General features: G+C 43.1%; 1 protein-coding gene across 1 annotated transcript; it reads left to right on the top strand.

Moving 5' to 3' along the window:
• The first annotated feature begins 582 nt into the window (after window positions 1-582).
• Window positions 583-21169, top strand: LOC310864158 (sushi domain-containing protein 6). The gene is made up of 5 exons (XM_083772739.1): window positions 583-758; window positions 9034-9140; window positions 11971-12174; window positions 19817-19967; window positions 20803-21169. The coding sequence occupies exons 2-5, from the start codon at window positions 9047-9049 to the stop codon at window positions 21143-21145; spliced, it is 792 nt and encodes a 263-aa protein (XP_083628865.1). The 5' UTR covers window positions 583-758; window positions 9034-9046; the 3' UTR covers window positions 21146-21169.
• The last annotated feature ends 1052 nt before the right edge of the window (window positions 21170-22221 follow it).

Raw genomic sequence — 22221 nt, 5'->3', positions numbered from 1 at the left:
TTTATCAAGATTTGATCAATGTCACCGCATGGTCCACACACTACAAATTAAGCTCTAGCACCCCCTAGTGTCTATCTGTGCACGCCACTGCGCCTATGCAATGTATTCGTATCGTAATTAATAGCAGAAGATGATTGCAGTAGCCTATATGCAGCTGAGCTGGCTGCATGCGACTCTTCTGGTGAGCAGTGAGCATTATTGCACAGGATTATTTGGAAACCTTTTTATAGCCTACCTACACTTAAAAAAAAAACGAGCAGGGCAATGGGTGAGCACACTGGGCCCCCGGCTATTATGATGGTGCTATCCCATGGGCCATGACGCACATTTTGTCTCTCGGTCAGCGGCAGCCAGAGGCGACAGCGTGCCATGCTAAACTGACAGGAGAGAGAGAGAGAGAGAGAGAGAGAGAGAGAGAGAGAGAGAGAGAGAGAGAGAGAGAGAGAGAGAGAGAGGGGAGGGGAGGGGAGGGGAGGGGGGGGGGGGGGCGAACGAGATTGGAATTTCCAGAATATGACGGAATGGAGCGGTGGGTGGGGTTTATGAACACTGGTCACCAATGACAAGTGTGTGTGCGGCCGTCAAACAGCTGATCGATGAGTGAAGCAGGCTGAGAGGAAAAAAGGCTCTACTTGTTGCTTTTGTTTTGTGTGAACCATTCATTTTAATAGCGCCATTGTAGGTTTTTTAACAAGACTAAAAACGAGTCAACGAGGAGGACTGCCTGATATCGGACTGGCACCCATATAGCGTTTAAGGTGAGTGATGATTTCTCTGTATTTGGTTTGGCCCCCTCGGGGACTATTTTAAATATTTCTAACAACTTTATACATTTCTACAGTAGCAGCTTCTAATATTTGACTATGCGCGCAGCGCGCTCTTGTGGTTATAAAGGTGTTTTGGATGAAAATGATTTAATTAATATTTAGGCTATTGATCTTGATGATCGAATACATCTGGTTGTAGAACGTTTCAGCATCGCACGGTCGTTCAATCGACGTTTTTAATAGGCTTCGGGATCATACTCCCACTGTCGTTAATAATAGCCCACAACAGCATTGAACCATGTTGTGTGTGTGTGTGTGTGTGTGTGTGTGTGTGTGTGTGTGTGTGTGTGTGTGTGTGTGTGTGTGTGTGTGTGTGTGTGTGCGTGTGTGTGTGTGTGTCATGAACCTTCTCTGATAACACATCTGTTACGTTAATGTTATGTCACTGAAGAAGAACCGAGGCTTTCAATTCGCTGAATGAAAGACAATTGTTATCGACTGTCTGATGATTCGATCTAAAAGCGCATGAGAATGAGAACAACGCGCTCTGGAGACGCGCTCTCAGTCTCAACTCAAGATCTTTGAAGAATGAAGATGCAAAGATAAATCTGTTTGCGGAGTCATGCCGACTATGTGGTTTTCCGAGTCCAGCACAGCTGTCACTGGGAGGAGGTTGTATTCAAATCAAGGATAGGCTACTTAACTTTACCTCAGGTAAATTACCTGGCAAAGCAGGCAGCAAACTGACTGGGCCTAGTCCTACTGCAAGGCTCCCTACATCCAACCAGGGAACACTATGTTATTACTCTAGTGTATTTGTTAAAGGTATATTCAGTGATTTCACTCAAAAAACCTTAGGTTTCGTTTTTGGCTGTGAGACCCAGCCTTTCGTCCAATCAGGATAGAGAGTCAAAAACGAAACCTAAGGTTTTTTGACCCCCAGGGGTTAACTGGGGACAGGGAGGAACTCCTTATATGGCCAGCACACTCTATAGTAGGGAGGATTATCACAACAAAACAAAAAAATAAGTGATATTTGAATTAAGTGAAATCACTGAATATACCTTTAACCATTTCATTCTGGTGTGTGAGTATGATGGACCTGGGTCTCATGGGCCCTCGGGGGCATTGTGTTTTGTTTGTTTGGTTACTTATCAGTTGGCATAACATGGTCAAGTGATCTTGGGTCTGTTTAATAGGCCTAAATGTGATTGGATTGTCAATCTTCAGATTTCAGATTGTATTGTCCCATCAAACTAATATATTTAGCATTTAGATGGTAGTATAGAAACCATCAGGGCTACCTCAGACTGACCATGTGAATCTCAGGCTTATTAATACTCAGGCTCTCCTCCTTGGTCCTGCACATGTCCACTTCTGTTCTGAATCAGGAACCAGGGATGCTTCCAGTCAGGTGAATGTGGTCCCAAGACTCCCAACACTTCTCTAGCTTAAATCTATGATCCCTCCATTTAATACACTGATTCAATTAAGCATTGTGACTGTTAGTGGTGGGTTCAATTAATCGATATGGCAATATATCGATATATATATACTCCAGACGATATGTGAATCGATACAGAGGCTGCTATATCGGTTGTGTGGGCGATGCAGTTTTGACATATAAACACATGTGGTGTAGGTGCAATGAAAAGCTCCTGTAGTAAATACATGGTCATTATCAATATGTGCTACAGAATAATAAAGAAAAGCTCCTGTAGTAAATACATGGTCATTATCAATACGTGCTACAGAATAATAAAGAAAAGCTCCTGTAGTAAATACATGGTCATTATTTAATACGTGCTACAGAATAATAAAGAAAAGCTCCTGTAGTAAATACATGGTCATTATTTGGAATCAACGTAAAATTTCGTATATCGATAGATTCGTACCACCGTGGCCTCTGTATCGTGATACAATGCCCACCACTACTAACTGTACAGTCAATACTAACTGTACAGTCACCACTACTAACTGTACAGTCACCACTACTAACTGTACAGTCAATACTAACTGTACAGTCAATACTAACTGTACAGTCAATACTAACTGTACAGTCACCACTACTAACTGTACAGTCAATACTAACTGTACAGTCAATACTAACTGTACAGTCACCACTACTAACTGTACAGTCAATACTAACTGTACAGTCAATACTAACTGTACAGTCAATACTAACTGTACAGTCACCACTACTAACTGTACAGTCAATACTAACTGTACAGTCAATACTAACTGTACAGTCACCACTACTAACTGTACATTCAATACTAACTGTACAGTCAATACTAACTGTACAGTCAATACTAACTGTACAGTCACCACTACTAACTGTACAGTCAATACTAACTGTACAGTCAATACTAACTGTACAGTCACCACTACTAACTGTACAGTCAATACTAACTGTACAGTCACCACTACTAACTGTACAGTCAATACTAACTGTACAGTCAATACTAACTGTACAGTCACCACTACTAACTGTACAGTCAATACTAACTGTACAGTCAATACTAACTGTACAGTCAATACTAACTGTACAGTCACCACTACTAACTGTACAGTCAATACTAACTGTACAGTCAATACTAACTGTACAGTCACCACTACTAACTGTACAGTCAATACTAACTGTACAGTCAATACTAACTGTACAGTCACCACTACTAACTGTACAGTCAATACTAACTGTACAGTCAATACTAACTGTACAGTCAATACTAACTGTACAGTCAATACTACTAACTGTACAGTCAATACTAACTGTACAGTCAATACTAACTGTACAGTCAATACTAACTGTACAGTCAATACTAACTGTACAGTCACCACTACTAACTGTACAGTCAATACTAACTGTACAGTCAATACTAACTGTACAGTCAATACTAACTGTACAGTCAATACTAACTGTACAGTCAATACTAACTGTACAGTCAATACTAACTGTACAGTCACCACTACTAACTGTACAGTCAATACTAACTGTACAGTCAATACTAACTGTACAGTCAATACTAACTGTACAGTCAATACTAACTGTACAGTCAATACTAACTGTACAGTCACCACTACTAACTGTACAGTCAATACTACTAACTGTACAGTCAATACTAACTGTACATTCAATACTAACTGTACAGTCAATACTAACTGTACAGTCAATACTAACTGTACAGTCAATACTAACTGTACAGTCACCACTACTAACTGTACAGTCAATACTAACTGTACAGTCAATACTAACTGTACAGTCACTACTAACTGTACAGTCAATACTAACTGTACAGTCAATACTAACTGTACAGTCAATACTAACTGTACAGTCAATACTAACTGTACAGTCAATACTAACTGTACAGTCACCACTACTAACTGTACAGTCAATACTAACTGTACAGTCAATACTAACTGTACAGTCACCACTACTAACTGTACAGTCAATACTAACTGTACAGTCAATACTAACTGTACAGTCAATACTAACTGTACAGTCAATACTAACTGTACAGTCAATACTAACTGTACAGTCACCACTACTAACTGTACATTCAACTACTAACTGTACATTCAATACTAACTGTACAGTCAATACTAACTGTACAGTCAATACTAACTGTACAGTCAATACTAACTGTACAGTCACCACTACTAACTGTACAGTCAATACTAACTGTACAGTCAATACTAACTGTACAGTCAATACTAACTGTACAGTCACCACTACTAACTGTACAGTCAATACTAACTGTACAGTCACCACTACTAACTGTACAGTCACCACTACTAACTGTACAGTCAATACTAACTGTACAGTCAATACTAACTGTACAGTCAATACTAACTGTACAGTCAATACTAACTGTACAGTCACCACTACTAACTGTACAGTCAATACTAACTGTACAGTCAATACTAACTGTACAGTCAATACTAACTGTACAGTCACCACTACTAACTGTACAGTCAATACTAACTGTACAGTCACCACTACTAACTGTACAGTCACCACTACTAACTGTACAGTCAATACTAACTGTACAGTCAATACTAACTGTACAGTCAATACTAACTGTACAGTCACCACTACTAACTGTACAGTCAATACTAACTGTACAGTCACCACTATTAACTGTACAGTCAATACTAACTGTACAGTCAATACTAACTGTACAGTCAATACTAACTGTACAGTCAATACTAACTGTACAGTCAATACTAACTGTACAGTCAGTACTAACTGTACAGTCAATACTAACTGTACAGTCAATACTAACTGTACAGTCACCACTACTAACTGTACAGTCAATACTAACTGTACAGTCAATACTAACTGTACAGTCACCACTACTAACTGTACAGTCAATACTAACTGTACAGTCACCACTACTAACTGTACATTCAATACTAACTGTACAGTCAATACTAACTGTACAGTCACCACTACTAACTGTACAGTCAATACTAACTGTACAGTCAATACTAACTGTACAGTCAATACTAACTGTACAGTCACCACTACTAACTGTACAGTCAAAGTATATTTTGTGGTATGATATAGATCTCCTGAGTCCTGCTAGAAGAAAGAGAGGCAAATTCTAAATGTTTCTACCTGTATAAACAGAGGATCTGTAGCTCAGGTTTCATGTGGTCCATCATGAGTGGTGCATTGCATCTCTGCTATCATTATTTTTATTGCATTTCAATGATTTCATAATGAACACAGTAGCAGGTCAAAGGGCCTGGAACCAGAAAATCACTGCCTTTGGGAATTAAAATCACATACCCATCCCCCAAGTATTAACAACGGATATTGATGCTCCAGTAGTAGTAGATGTCAGTCTATGCACAAAAAACGAATTTCACGCACTATTTGACTTGTGAAACTGTGATGTGACAAATGACAATAAAGCTAATTGTGATTCTAGAGCTGCTCCTGACGGTATATATACTCCTCTGTGGCTGTGGTCTCTTGCGGTACAGGACAGGGCACCAGACTGTACATTTGACTGTATATATACTCCTCTGTGGCTGTGGCCTCTTGCTGTCCAGGACAGGGCACCAGCCTGTACATTTGACTGTATATAGACTCCTCTGTGGCTGTGGCCTCTTGCGGTACAGGACAGGGCACCAGCCTGTACATTTGACTGTATATATACTCCTCTGTGGCTGTGGCCTCTTGCTGTCCAGGACAGGGCACCAGCCTGTACATTTGACTGTATATATACTCCTCTGTGGCTGTGGCCTCTTGCGGTACAGGACAGGGCACCAGCCTGTACATTTGACTGTATATATACTCCTCTGTGGCTGTGGCCTCTTGCTGTCCAGGACAGGGCACCAGCCTGTACATTTGACTGTATATATACTCCTCTGTGGCTGTGGCCTCTTGCGGTACAGGACAGGGCACCAGCCTGTACATTTGACTGTATATAGACTCCTCTGTGGCTGTGGCCTCTTGCGGTACAGGACAGGGCACCAGCCTGTACATTTGACTGTATAGATACTCCTCTGTGGCTGTGGCCTCTTGCGGTACAGGACAGGACACCAGCCTGTACATTTGACTGTATATATACTCCTCTGTGGCTGTGGCCTCTTGCTGTCCAGGACAGGGCACCAGCCTGTACATTTGACTGTATATATACTCCTCTGTGGCTGTGGCCTCTTGCTGAACAGGACAGGGCACCAGCCTGTACATTTGACTGTATATAGACTCCTCTGTGGCTGTGGCCTCTTGCTGAACAGGACAGGGCACCAGCCTGTACATTTGACTGTATATATACTCCTCTGTGGCTGTGGCCTCTTGCGGTACAGGACAGGGCACCAGCCTGTACATTTGACTGTATATATACTGCTCTGTGGCTGTGGCCTCTTGCGGTACAGGACAGGGCACCAGCCTGTACATTTGTGTAACTGTGTCAATAGGAAGTGACAGCTATAGGGCTTTGCTGAAAAGGAGCCTTTTCTGCTCAGTCAGCTCTGCCTGGATAATCACAGAATTATGTATTCACAATTTCACATCATAGACATTACTTCAGGTAGGCCTACATACACAGGGTGAAAAAAATATATTTATTCAAAACTGGAAGAATTAAGAATAACACACTTGTGTAAACCTGCATGTCCAAACATGTGACTAATAGACCAAGACCATGACATAATTTGACACTGGTATGGTCCTGAGATCAGATTCATACGAGGTTTCCACTGGACACACACTGGTCTGATTAACCCATTCTGACCTGAGATCAGATTCTAAAGATGTCAGTCGTTCTTCGTTTTTTCAAAAAATAGCAGACCTACAAGCTCGTATCGCGCCACTCGGTGGCGCGATACGAGCTTGTAGGTCTGCTATTTTTCAATAGCTAAAGCATAACATGATGCCGACACCAAAATGGGTGCCCGGTCAGAATTAATCAACAAATCAACAGAATGTAGGGGGGAATTTTAGATGGCAGGGGAAGAATACATTATCCCTTTTCCCAACTTGGCAAGCTGTAGCACAGCTACAGCAAGACAGAAAGTGTCTTTTAATATCACAGAGAGATTTGATGACTAACGTACGTACAGTAGCACCATGTTGTCACATCATCAAACAGACGTGTGAAAGAATGCGTGAAATCTGCAGTGTTAATTTATAACTCAACAAGTGCAAAAGGTGTGTGTGTGTGTGTGTGTGTGTGTGTGTGTGTGTGTGTGTGTGTGTGTGTGTGTGTGTGTGTGTGTGTGTGTGTGTGTGTGTGTGTGTGTGTGTGTGTGTAAAGCATGGCATGCATACATGCATTGCTGGAGCATCAAAACACACCCACACATTGTGAAAACACTGTAGCATTTATGCTTCCATTGTAACCAGTTAACTTGGTCCACTGGTATACAGTACAGTAAATATCACTGTGGGTTTGGCGGTGTACAGTAGTCATACTGGGAGAGCTTTGCTTGGCAGTCGGCAGGTTTAGTCATTGTTGAAGATGAGCTGTGTTTGTTTGGGTCAAAGGTTGAGGTCAGTCCCAGTTTACTGACACAACTCCACTGAATAGAATACGATATAAAACTGAAATGGTATCTGAAGAATTGAAATTGACATGCTGGTAAAGTGAGTCCTCACTGCTAAAAATAAAGAAATAAGTAAAATAAACAGAATGTATGGGTTTTGTGCCGTACATGTTTATTTGACTGGTGGAAAAGCATCAAGTATACGGCTGGATGTATTATGGTACAGGAGGCCCCACTAGCCTGGCACAACATGTCTGGATTAGTGTTGCTTTCATATGGAGTGTTCCCATTTGACCCTGTGTTAAAGTGGGGTCAAGGGCCCCACCGTTTCACGCAGCCTTTTAGTTTGTTGTTGGTATTGTTGTTGCAGCTGTGTGTCCTACTGCTCTGTATGTGTGAAAGCACAGCGCTGAGTGTACCTGAGTGTACAGCATGTCAAAACTATATGAAATAGACTGAATATACTGCAAAATCTACCTTACTTACTTACTTACTGCCCTTTATGCCATGTAGGGCAGCAACAAGGCATCTCCACTTTCTGTCTGTCAGTCATGTCCACCTATGTGTCTTTAGTTCTGTGTACTTGTTGTAGTTGTATCTAAAACGAGATGCTGCGTCTCAAGGGGCCGTCCTCCTCTCAATACATTTCTGACAGGGGAAAATGGCCTGATTCTTCTAACTAAATCCCATTGTTTTCTTGTGAGGAGATCAGTAATAAATTGTAGCAAAAAATAACTGTTTCCAGAATGTATGCCTGGTGACGTAAAACATCTGATGTTGTTGTTTTGCCATGTTGACATTTAGCAGAGAATTACACAGAAGACGTTGTAGAAGATTGCTTGTAGATCTGCTTAATCAATTCTGACCGGGCACCCATTTTGGTGTTAGCATCATGTCGTGCTTTAGCTATTGAAAAATAGCAGATCTACAAGCTCATATCGCGCCACCGAGTGGCGCGATACGAGCTTGTAGGTCTGCTATTTTTTTTAAATCGAAGAACGACTGACATTTTTAGAATCTGATCTCAGGTCAGAATGGGTTAATCAGACCCAGTGTGTGTCCAGCGGAAACCTCGTATGAATCTGATCTCAGGTCAGAATGGGTTAAGTGGTTGTGTGGAGGTATTGGTTTGTATCCTGTATCCTCTAGCAACAACAGCGTCCTCTTTCATTTGCTGTAAATAAAGATGTACTCATCTCTCTCTTGTCTGTGTGGTGGGAGTAGCCTACTGACGGAGCGTCTGTTTCTGTCTCTGTTGTACCATCAGGAAGTGTGTTTTGATGTCTCCGCCGGTGCTGTATCCATGGCTGTGTGCGCCCATCAGCCTGAGATATGGACTCCTTCTCCTGGCAATCCTGCCACGCCTCACTGAAGGTACCACCTCTCTGACCCCGCATGACGTCCACAACTACACTCACATATTTACACGATAAAACAGGGCTGTGCATTATTAACCCATTCTGACCTGAGATCAGATTCTAAAAATGTCAGTCGTTCTTCGATTTAAAAAAAAATAGCAGACCTACAAGCTCGTATCGCGCCACTCGGTGGCGCGATATGAGCTTGTAGATCTGCTATCTTTCAATAGCTAAAGCATAACATGATGCCAACACCAAAATGGGTGCCCGGTCAGAATGGGTTAAAGACCTCTTCAATGAATCTCAAGGGCAGCCAGCATTGAACATTTCAAGCATTTCAGTGCTTCTTTGCAGAGCGACATAATAGCAGTGGTAGAAGACATTTCAGTTCCTTCTTCATTCTGGTAATAAATGTGTTTCATAGTGTTTTTCCACCGATGACCTGCTCTGTACGTGTCCGGGTCACTAGCTAAGGGATTATTAGAGGAGCTGGGAGCCTAAAGACAAGAGCCTCAGACATGCCACATTTGCATTGCAAAGGGAAAGTTCAACCTACAAAGTATACAGGAAGTCTGACGATTGGAAGGAGTGAATAGTGAGTGAGTAGTTTCATTTTGAAAAGCCTCTTTAACTTTCATTCTTGTGTCTGGAATGGATCAGTTCATTTTGTTTTGAGACACTTTCATTTCCTAACTCTCCTTAATAGGGCAGTATAGGGCTCAGTAGGTATTGTATGTTGTAATTCATGTTTGGCTTTAGGGCTGATAGCCCCGCTATAGGTCTTATCCTCACCTTAGCTGTGAGTATGTAACTGAATTAGTGTAAAGCAGGGAAGTGCTTACATTACAGGGGAAGTGCTTAAACACACAAGTAAATATGGCTTCTAAAAGATGCACTTTTGCCCAGGCCGTAGCGTAACGGTCTGGGCACCGGACTGGTAATCCAGTCGCAGTGTGCCGCGGGTTCGACTCCCGGACCCGACACGGCCTTTACTGCATGTCTTCCCCCCCATCTCTCTCCCGTTTCCTGTCAGCCTACTGTCTGTCCCTTCAAAAATCAATAAAAGGCGTAAGCCGCAAAAAAATATCTTAAAAAAAAAAAAAAAAGATGCACTTTTCCCTGGACTTGGGACCCTAACACTGACTGACTCACAGACTGGTAGACACTCAACACTTATACAGTGACCTTATCGCTTTGCTGTCCATTTACAATGAAGCCATCTACACACACACACACACACACACACACACACACACACACACACACACACACACACACACACACACACACACACACACACACACACACACACACACACACACACACACACAGCATACCTCCATTTCACTCCAGTATCATCTCTGCTTTTTTAATTTTGTCAACCGATTCGTCGTGACTCAAACTCTCTGCTTTATGGATCAATAAATGGCCATCTGTCTTGATCATCAGAAAAGCTGTTACTATAAAATCTAAAATGACACAGAAGATGCTTTCCTGGATTAAACAAATACAGTTGTCTAAAACTGTCATATAGTCTAGAAATTCTTTGCAGCATTCAACATCTAATTACCATAATAATAATTATTATTATCTACTATACTAATGTTAATTTGACAGTTTTCATCAAATACCATAAATTGCTTCTTCTTTTCCATAGTTTATTTAAAGTGTTCAAATTGTCGTGGCAGGAAACAACCCATTTAGGACTGAGGCCAATTATTGCTATATAGTGACAAGAACTGATCTGGGGTCTGATCAGACTTGCAAGGTATGGGGGTGCCATACCTTTGGTTGCTTTGAATGCCAGCATCAGAGTTTTGCACTCTGTGCGGGGGGGCGGCAACCGGGAGCCAATGGAGGGAGCGGAGAAGGGGGGAGACATGTGAGAATTCTGGTTGGTTGAAGACCAAGCGAGCTGCGGCATTTTGGATCAATTGAAGAGGCTTAACCCATTCTGACCTGAGATCAGATTCATACAAGGTTTCCACTGGACACACGCTGGTCTGACGAACCCATTCTGACCTGAGATCAGATTCTAAAAAATGTCAGTCGTTCTTCGATTTTTCAAAAATAGCAGATCTACAAGCTCGTATCGCGCCACTCGGTGGCGCGATATGAGCTTGTAGATCTGCTATTTTTCAATAGCTAAAGCATAACATGATGCCAACACCAAAATGGGTGCCCGTTAAGAATGGGTTAAGTGCGCATGTCAGTGGATAAAACAGTGTGGTATTGTCATATTTGCTATTACAGTAATTGTACAGTAAAAGTACCATATGAAGAAAGATTATTATTATTATGCAGAACTTGAAAGTCCAGTTTCAAATTAATGTTTTACTGAGGGCCGCTCAGTACAAGGATCATATTCTACTGCTGGTCACTTGCTTCACTGGAGCAGTTGGGCATTAACCGGGCACCCATTTGGCGCCGAGTGGCGCGATACGAGCTTGTAGGTCTGCTATATTTTGAAAAATCGAAGAACGACTGACATTTTTAGAATCTGATCTCAGGTCAGAATGGGTTCATCAGACCAGTGTGTGTCCAGTGGAAAACTCGTATGAATCTGATCTCAGGTCAGAATGGGTTAACCTAATTCTAATTGCGCTGCCAACAATTGCCAACAATAAGTGCCTTACATATCGTCTCTGTGTCGGGTGGAAACCTCATATTTACAAAACTGTTAATCTTCAGGATTCAAATTCAAAAGTATCAAAAGTTGCAGATCTCCATTAAGCTCCAGATCTGCTCCATGTGATGCTTTTGTGTGACGCTGTAGTTAGTATGATCAAGTAGGGCGTCGGTGATATATTTGTCTCCAAACAAATGCCTCTCTGCTGTCTCCTCAGGCAGACAAGGGAACTGCAGCCATCCGGTGATGCCAGAACACGGGTGGTTCCGCTGTGAGCCGTCGCCATGCCGAGGCTTCCCTCAGAAGAGCTCGCTCCACTACTTCTGTGAGCCGGGCTTCTACATCCCCAGCAAGGCCCGCAGCTCACGGTGCCGACACGGGAAATGGATGCCATCCGTACCAGCATGTGTGCCGCTGAAAGGTGAGTGGGTAGACAGGGGTGTGTGTGTGTGTGTGTGTGTGTGTGTGTGTGTGCGTGCGTGCGTGCGTGCGTGCGTGCGTGCGTGCGTGCGTGCGTGCGTGCGTGCGTGCGTGTGTGTGCGCGTGCGTGCGTGCGTGTTGGGGGTGGATTCAATCACACCAGGATCTAAACTGTTTCCCAAACAGTGGGTTGGGACCCATCTTTGGGTCACAGAGCAAATTTTATGGATCGCCTGTAAATATTATGTTCATACGTTAAAAATAGATTAAAGCAAAGCCGGCAAAGCTGGTAATTTGGGGAGCTTGGATAACTTTCTCTAGCCAGTATACTGTATTGTCCAAGTTCCTAGAAATAATTTTATTAGATTGATTATGTTCCTTTTTTGGTACCACAGACAATCAATTTGGGTTCAAGGCCAAGCGTGGTACTGATAGATGTATTTATGCTTTGAAACAAGTGTTAGAAATATAGAAGCCAGAATTGTTGTTTTAGTTTCATTGATGCCTCCTGGTCTTTTGACCGGGTTAATCATCGGAAGCTGTTTTTAAAACTTAGAGAAAGGGGTGTGCCTGACAGCATTATGCAAATCTTGGCTTACTTTTATATGCAAACCAGAGTATTCAGGCTAGATGGGGAAGTGGGGTTTCGGCTCAATGGGGTCAGATTGATTGATTTATACATGAATGATCTTTTTGTTCAGCTAAGTAACCACCTTATGTATGCAAACGATTTGGCTATACTTTCTCCTAGCAGTGCTTGGTTTCAACAGCTGCTGTATCAGCTGAGCTGAGTATGGAGTAGCATGTGAAAATATATTGACATTAAATAACATCACAGATGGGGCAAAGTCAGCCTCAGGCTGTTTACAGTACAGGTACAGTATATGGTCTGTGTGTCACACAGTGTTTGAAATGATAATGCTCCTTAAGCCTGTCACAATTATTACATAATCGTCTAATACATGTTGAAAGATGTTCATACAAGCATAAATAGCAGATCTACAAGCTTATAACACGTCACAAACAGATCTACAAGCATACAATGCGTCACAACAAGCAGATCTACAAGCTTACAACGTGACGCATTGAAAGCTTATAAATCGGCTGTTTCTGCTATTTCAATTTGTTTTAAGTATAAGATGAATAAAAATGCCAGTAATCTCTTGGTATATTTCAGTTATTTGTCATATCTGCCCCATGCACCTTTTTATTACGAAGCCTAAAAGGCTGAGAGAAATGTAAATTCATATAACGTTCCAATTTCCAATGCCAAAAAACACAATGAAATCGTTAATCACAATTATTTGTGTGGCAATTTAATCGTCAATTTAAATGTTTAATCGTGACAGCCCTAACGCTCCTTGTCTTGTATCAGCTGATCTGACCTACTTAACCCATTCTGGGCGGGCACCCATTTTGGTGTTAGCATCATGTTATGCTTTAGCTATTGAAAAATAGCAGATCTACAAGCTCATAGCGCGCCACCGAGTGGCGCGCTACGAGCTTGTAGGTCTGCTATTTTTGAAAAATCTAAGAACGACTGACATTTTTTAGAATCTGATCTCAGGTCAGAATGGGTCAATCAGACCAGTGTGTGTCCAGTGGAAACCTCGTATGAATCTGATCTCAGGTCAGAATGGGTTAATACAACACCACGCCACATGGGCACCCTTTACAGTGTGCTATGTCACTGTCGCCTGGAAACCTTGTATGTACAACACCTTTTCAGGAAATGAAAAGTGTTCCAGACAGTGGATCCAATGTAGTTATTATTAAGTAGTTATGATTTAGTCCCAAGCTCTTGTTAATACTTTTCAATGTTTAAATATATACCCACTGATATTTTAATCTATGGCAGATCTATTATTACAAGCTCAGCATTTCCAGGACACTGTAGTATGATGTTTAGTAATTTACAAAAAACCCGCAAAAAGTTGAACTATGGAGACTATGAGGTTTTCTGCTATGACAGCAACGTTATCATCATCGCCCAATTTCTGACTTCCTCTCTCGAGACTCAAACTGGCATGTTTTCGACAGGAAGTCAAGAGCACCGACAGAGGAAGTGGGCTACCACCATAATAACCTTGAAAAGCTCTTCGCCGTCACCGGCGGAGCCTCGTGGAAGTCCACTGCTGTGCCCTGACAGCACAGACTAACCACAGCATTGGATAGAAACCTTTTTGTTATTAGATTGTCTACAGACTGTGTCTATGATACATTCCGCTGCGTGCTTCTTGCTATCCTTGCAGTGCACTTAATGTCAGTCGCTCTTCAATTTTTCTAAAATAGCAGACCTACAAGCTCGTATCGTGCCACTCGGTGGCGCGATATGAGCTTGTAGATCTGCTATTTTTCAATAGCTAAAGCATAACAAGATGCTGACACCAAAATGGGTGCCCGGTCAGAATGGGTTAATGGCATGTTCCATTAGGTTTTATGTACATTTGGGGTGTACATTTGGGCTGACCAAAACAGTTCTGGTAAGGCACATCTTTTCCTGACATAGTATAAAGCTCTGCTATAGAATCTTAGTTGTGACACAGATTCACAACCTTAAACACTGCAAGTTCATGGTCATGCTTATGGCTTATATCTACCAAGGCACCTTAGTTTAGTTTTAACGTTAAGGGTGAAAAGGCTAATTAGCTTTCAAACCAAAAGTAGTTGAGAGTGCGTTACAGCCCTTTTCCATGGGTGGCACATCGGTGGCTCAGAGGTTAGCTCTGTTGTATGAAAACAAGAAGGCCATGGGGCCTTTTGAGGTGTCTGCATGTTATCCTTGTATTCATGTGGCTTTCCTTCAGGCGGTCGACTTTCCTCTAGTCTCGCGTAGCCAGACAACTATTCCTCAATCCCCGAATGCTATATAGAGTCTGGAACTATAGCCCCCAGGAGCTGAGTAACGGAAGCGGCCATTTCCGTCCACGAAAATATATATTTTTATTTCCTTTTCTGCTATAAAGCAACAAGCTATATAGCCTTAGATGTTTTCTATTTATATTAGGATAAATATGCGCGACTGTAAAGACGAAACAGAAGTGGTGGCGAGGAGGCTCCACTTTTCCGCTGTATCCGGATACTCATGAGACCTTCTCCGTTGGCCCAGACTGTATGATGAAGCGTTTGGAAACAGCGGAGGCAACAATCACTGACACTAACTTTCCTCCCACACCAAAAGACAGGCTTATTAGGGACCAGTGCACTGGGCTTAGTGCTGGAGTCGGTCCACTGGTATGGCAGAATGGCTGCCCACTGTTCCAGAACCAACCTCTGCTCTGGATATAAGCTCAAAAAGAGTGCTGTGATGCGGCAGTTTTTCTGGTTTGGTACTCCCAGTGCTGTACAGCATGATTATAAACTGAATAAACACATTGCACACAAAACATGTCATTTTACACTAAACAAACCTTCTTCTCTCCCTCAGATAAACACAACATGAAGGTGAACCATGAGGACAGAACAGCCCCACTAAACAAAGCTTCTTCTCTCCCTCAGATAAACACAACATGAACGTGAACCACGAGGACAGAACAGCCCCACTAAACAAAGCTTCTTCTCTCCCTCAGATAAACACAACATGAAGGTGAACCATCAGGACAGAACAGCCCACTAAACAAAGCTTCTTCTCTCCCTCAGATAAACACAACATGAACGTGAACCATGAGGACAGAACAGCCCCACTAAACAAAGCTTCTTCTCTCCCTCAGATAAACACAACATGAACGTGAACCATGAGGACAGAACAGCCCACTAAACAAAGCTTCTTCTCTCCCTCAGATAAACACAACATGAACGTGAACCATGAGGACAGAACAGCCCACTAAACAAAGCTTCTTCTCTCCCTCAGATAAACACAACATGAACGTGAACCATGAGGACAGAACAGCCCACTAAACAAAGCTTCTTCTCTCCCTCAGATAAACACAACATGAACGTGAACCATGAGGACAGAACAGCCCACTAAACAAAGCTTCTTCTCTCCCTCAGATAAACACAACATGAACGTGAACCATGAGGACAGAACAGCCCACTAAACAAAGCTTCTTCTCTCCCTCAGATAAACACAACATGAACGTGAACCATGAGGACAGAACAGCCCACTAAACAAACCTTCTTCTCTCCCTCAGATAAACACAACATGAACGTGAACCATGAGGACAGAACAGCCCCACTAAACAAACCTTCTTCTCTCCCTCAGATAAACACAACATGAACGTGAACCATGAGGACAGAACAGCCCACTAAACAAAGCTTCTTCTCTCCCTCAGATAAACACAACATGAACGTGAACCATGAGGACAGAACAGCCCACTAAACAAAGCTTCTTCTCTCCCTCAGATAAACACAACATGAACGTGAACCATGAGGACAGAACAGCCCACTAAACAAAGCTTCTTCTCTCCCTCAGATAAACACAACATGAACGTGAACCATGAGGACAGAACAGCCCACTAAACAAAGCTTCTTCTCTCCCTCAGATAAACACAACATGAACGTGAACCATGAGGACAGAACAGCCCACTAAACAAAGCTTCTTCTCTCCCTCAGATAAACACAACATGAACGTGAACCATGAGGACAGAACAGCCCACTAAACAAAGCTTCTTCTCTCCCTCAGATAAACACAACATGAACGTGAACCATGAGGACAGAACAGCCCACTAAACAAAGCTTCTTCTCTCCCTCAGATAAACACAACATGAAGGTGAACCATGAGGACAGAACAGCCCACTAAACAAAGCTTCTTCTCTCCCTCAGATAAACACAACATGAACGTGAACCATGAGGACAGAACAGCCCACTAAACAAAGCTTCTTCTCTCCCTCAGATAAACACAACATGAACGTGAACCATGAGGACAGAACAGCCCACTAAACAAAGCTTCTTCTCTCCCTCAGATAAACACAACATGAACGTGAACCATGAGGACAGAACAGCCCACTAAACAAAGCTTCTTCTCTCCCTCAGATAAACACAACATGAAGGTGAACCATGAGGACAGAACAGCCCACTAAACAAAGCTTCTTCTCTCCCTCAGATAAACACAACATGAACGTGAACCATGAGGACAGAACAGCCCACTAAACAAAGCTTCTTCTCTCCCTCAGATAAACACAACATGAACGTGAACCATGAGGACAGAACAGCCCACTAAACAAAGCTTCTTCTCTCCCTCAGATAAACACAACATGAACGTGAACCATGAGGACAGAACAGCCCACTAAACAAAGCTTCTTCTCTCCCTCAGATAAACACAACATGAAGGTGAACCATGAGGACAGAACAGCCCACTAAACAAAGCTTCTTCTCTCCCTCAGATAAACACAACATGAAGGTGAACCATGAGGACAGAACAGCCCACTAAACAAAGCTTCTTCTCTCCCTCAGATAAACACAACATGAAGGTGAACCATGAGGACAGAACAGCCCCACTAAACAAAGCTTCTTCTCTCCCTCAGATAAACACAACATGAAGGTGAACCATGAGGACAGAACAGCCCACTAAACAAAGCTTCTTCTCTCCCTCAGATAAACACAACATGAAGGTGAACCATGAGGACAGAACAGCCCACTAAACAAAGCTTCTTCTCTCCCTCAGATAAACACAACATGAACGTGAACCATGAGGACAGAACAGCCCCACTAAACAAAGCTTCTTCTCTCCCTCAGATAAACACAACATGAACGTGAACCATGAGGACAGAACAGCCCACTAAACAAAGCTTCTTCTCTCCCTCAGATAAACACAACATGAACGTGAACCATGAGGACAGAACAGCCCACTAAACAAAGCTTCTTCTCTCCCTCAGATAAACACAACATGAACGTGAACCATGAGGACAGAACAGCCCACTAAACAAAGCTTCTTCTCTCCCTCAGATAAACACAACATGAACGTGAACCATGAGGACAGAACAGCCCCACTAAACAAAGCTTCTTCTCTCCCTCAGATAAACACAACATGAACGTGAACCATGAGGACAGAACAGCCCCACTAAACAAAGCTTCTTCTCTCCCTCAGATAAACACAACATGAACGTGAACCATGAGGACAGAACAGCCCACTAAACAAAGCTTCTTCTCTCCCTCAGATAAACACAACATGAACGTGAACCATGAGGACAGAACAGCCCACTAAACAAAGCTTCTTCTCTCCCTCAGATAAACACAACATGAACGTGAACCATGAGGACAGAACAGCCCACTAAACAAAGCTTCTTCTCTCCCTCAGATAAACACAACATGAAGGTGAACCGTGAGGACAGAACAGCCCCACTAAACAAAGCTTCTTCTCTCCCTCAGATAAACACAACATGAACGTGAACCATGAGGACAGAACAGCCCCACTAAACAAAGCTTCTTCTCTCCCTCAGATAAACACAACATGAACGTGAACCATGAGGACAGAACAGCCCACTAAACAAAGCTTCTTCTCTCCCTCAGATAAACACAACATGAACGTGAACCATGAGGACAGAACAGCCCACTAAACAAAGCTTCTTCTCTCCCTCAGATAAACACAACATGAACGTGAACCATGAGGACAGAACAGCCCACTAAACAAAGCTTCTTCTGTCCCTCAGATAAACACAACATGAACGTGAACCATGAGGACAGAACAGCCCCACTAAACAAAGCTTCTTCTCTCCCTCAGATAAACACAACATGAACGTGAACCATGAGGACAGAACAGCCCACTAAACAAAGCTTCTTCTCTCCCTCAGATAAACACAACATGAACGTGAACCATGAGGACAGAACAGCCCCACTAAACAAAGCTTCTTCTCTCCCTCAGATAAACACAACATGAACGTGAACCATGAGGACAGAACAGCCCACTAAACAAAGCTTCTTCTCTCCCTCAGATAAACACAACATGAACGTGAACCATGAGGACAGAACAGCCCCACTAAACAAAGCTTCTTCTCTCCCTCAGATAAACACAACATGAACGTGAACCATGAGGACAGAACAGCCCACTAAACAAAGCTTCTTCTCTCCCTCAGATAAACACAACATGAAGGTGAACCATGAGGACAGAACAGCCCACTAAACAACCCTTCTTCTCTTCCTCAGATAAACACAACATGAAGGTGAACCATGAGGACAGAACAGCCCACTAAACAACCCTTCTTCTCTTCCTCAGATAAACACAACATGAAGGTGAACCATGAGGACAGAACAGCCCACTAAACAAAGCTTCTTCTCTCCCTCAGATAAACACAACATGAACGTGAACCATGAGGACAGAACAGCCCCACTAAACAAAGCTTCTTCTCTCCCTCAGATAAACACAACATGAAGGTGAACCATGAGGACAGAACAGCCCACTAAACAAAGCTTCTTCTCTCCCTCAGATAAACACAACATGAACGTGAACCATGAGGACAGAACAGCCCCACTAAACAAAGCTTCTTCTCTCCCTCAGATAAACACAACATGAAGGTGAACCATGAGGACAGAACAGCCCACTAAACAAAGCTTCTTCTCTCCCTCAGATAAACACAACATGAACGTGAACCATGAGGACAGAACAGCCCACTAAACAAAGCTTCTTCTCTCCCTCAGATAAACACAACATGAACGTGAACCATGAGGACAGAACAGCCCCACTAAACAAAGCTTCTTCTCTCCCTCAGATAAACACAACATGAACGTGAACCATGAGGACAGAACAGCCCACTCCCTGCCAAGTGTTGCCACCACGGCAGTGGGCGTGTCCATCTTCCTACTCACCACCACTGCCTGCATGGTCATTAAGTCCCGCCTCTACCCATGTCACTCACACAGGTAAGACCATGAGGTCGGCGCTCATACACCGCCAACCACACACATCACGAGACAGTACAGCTGTACCATTATACAGCAGATACAATGGCCCTCATTTATCAATAGAGTGTAAATTCTGCCTTAACCCATTCTGACCTGAGATCAGATTCTATAAACGTCTTCTACATCCTGACAGTTTTCTGATAAAGCTATGTTTATATGTCAATCGTTCTTCAATTTTTTTTAAATAGCAGACCTACAAGCTCGTATCGCGCCACTCGGTGGCGCGATATGAGCTTGTAGATCTGCTATTTTTCAATAGCTAAAGCATAACATGATGCTAACACCAAAATGGGTTCCCGTTCAGAATGGGTTAAATTCGAGCGTGGGGTTTTGGCGTGCACTCACGTCGGCACGGCATTTATGAAGTGATCATACCGTCCAAACCGACCGGCATCATCTCGTAGCGCAAACATATGCGCTTGCATTATGTTTTAACAGAGCCAATAAAGCACTGTTTGATTAAGCATCTAAACTGCCCTACATATGTTTAGATGCCTTTCAGCTGGTCAAACTTGTCTGTAGGACAGAAAGTTGGTGCAGACAAAGCCAATGACAGCTCCCGACCTAACGTGAGTTCTGCCGTAGGGTACGTCCAAGTTCAAAGTCACGCTGGAATGATGAATGCGGTGATAAAATGGGTGTACACGTGTTGATAAATGAGGGCCGATGTGTTGCAGCTGTCCATGTTATACTTCTGTTCTTGCTTCTCTCTTTCCCTCATTCTTCTCGCTCTCTTTTACAACCTCCCGACTCCTCCGTCACCTCCTCCCTGGTTTCCTCGGTCCCGGTCCAGTCGTCGGTCGTCGGACCAGATGGACCTGATGGTGGACGGTCTCCCCATCTCCCTCCCCTCCTACGAGGAGGCTGTGTATGGCAGCTGGGGCCAGCGCCTTCCCCCCTGCTCCGCACCCGCTCCTACTCCGCTGCTGTTGGCTCAGGAGTCCTCCAGCAGCAATCAGTCACCTGTCAGCAACCAATCAGACGCCTGCAGTCACCCCCCCCGCAGACCCAGTCAAAGCCCAGATCACCCCCCACCCCCTTATGAGGAGGTCCCGTCGCGTCTCAGAGAAGCCAGGAGTGATGCAGGAGATGTCCCCCAGTTGCAAGTTGCACTTTTGGGTCATAAGGACACCTGATGATTGACAGACTTGGGCTGTCATTTTTCTGAATCAGTTGAAAAAGGATTGATTTCATTGGCTGTTGGCTGGTCCTAGCCGGTGTGCTTGTCATGTACTGTTGTCATCCATTCATTAACCAACCAACCAACCAGTGATGGTCTGAAACCATAGCCTGACTGTATAAACCTGCAGGTCATCAGCAGCAGCATCAGCACAAAGTTAAAATCAGGTTATTTTATATATGCAGCTGAAGGGCTCTGCTTGGCTTAAGATCACAAGTGTCTTAAGGAGTATTGATTGTATTGTATTGTGTTTTCAGCGCTGTGCTGGAGATGTTGTGCATCTATCCCATCAGTGATGGGGCGTCGGCCTTGTATTGTAGGCCAGCGTAATGTTAAAGAAGTTAAGTGATGTGATGTGTTTCAAAGACTAACTCTGTTCCCTGTCCCCATTTGTACATCACTGATGATTGTGATGACTTGAAGGCTTTCGAAATGGACAAACTGAAGTGAGCAATGGAATTAGTGTGCATCATGCTTGGATTAGTATCATAGTATTTGGTTCAGTATAAAAGCCTAATTTATGTGTCATGCGCCAAAAGTAACAGACGTACAAGCTAACGACGCAGTGCAAGCTTGTATTGGCTATTTTTGACACTTTGAGACTTCATAGTGGGAATCAAAGTCATTTTGTGTGCTCTGAAGGCTCATACATAGTCTGGATTTTAGGTGATGGGGTGACCACCGCTCCGGTGGTGAACTGACCACCGGAGCGGTGGTTTGCTCTTCACCGCGGCTCAGTGACGTCATGTTGTAGTTTTGGGTGAAGCGGTGGTCACCCCATCACCTAAAATCCAGACTATGAATAGGCCTTGAGCAGTATGATTGTTATCAGTGCTATGTGTTCCCAGAGGGAAAAAAAAATAGAAACCCTAAAAAATATATTTTAACTACCGGTACTTTCAAAGAGAATGTTTGGTCTATATTCAGCAGTGGTGGATCACCACAGCAATAAATGTAACCACTGCTAGAGAATTTAACCTTTATTCGCTTATTATTTTGGATCAACATTTGGCCAAAAACCAGTCTATGCCC

This window comes from Protomyctophum parallelum (genome assembly GCF_964188405.1).
Source record: "Protomyctophum parallelum genome assembly, chromosome: 9".
Classification (NCBI taxonomy): Eukaryota; Metazoa; Chordata; class Actinopteri; order Myctophiformes; family Myctophidae; genus Protomyctophum; species Protomyctophum parallelum.
Note: the sequence above shows the minus strand (reverse complement) of the source record. Positions and strands in the feature narration are given on the sequence as shown.

What these genes read in the sequence shown, in the direction of transcription:
- LOC310864158 (XM_083772739.1), top strand. Translation starts at nt 9,047, where the DNA reads ATGTCTCCGCCGGTGCTGTATCCATGGCTGTGTGCGCCCATCAGCCTG. An exon ending in CCTGCCACGCCTCACTGAAG is followed by an intron (nt 9,141 to 11,970) that starts GTACCACCTCTC and finishes CTGTCTCCTCAG; the next exon opens with GCAGACAAGGGAACTGCAGC. An exon ending in TACCCATGTCACTCACACAG is followed by an intron (nt 19,968 to 20,802) that starts GTAAGACCATGA and finishes GTCCCGGTCCAG; the next exon opens with TCGTCGGTCGTCGGACCAGA.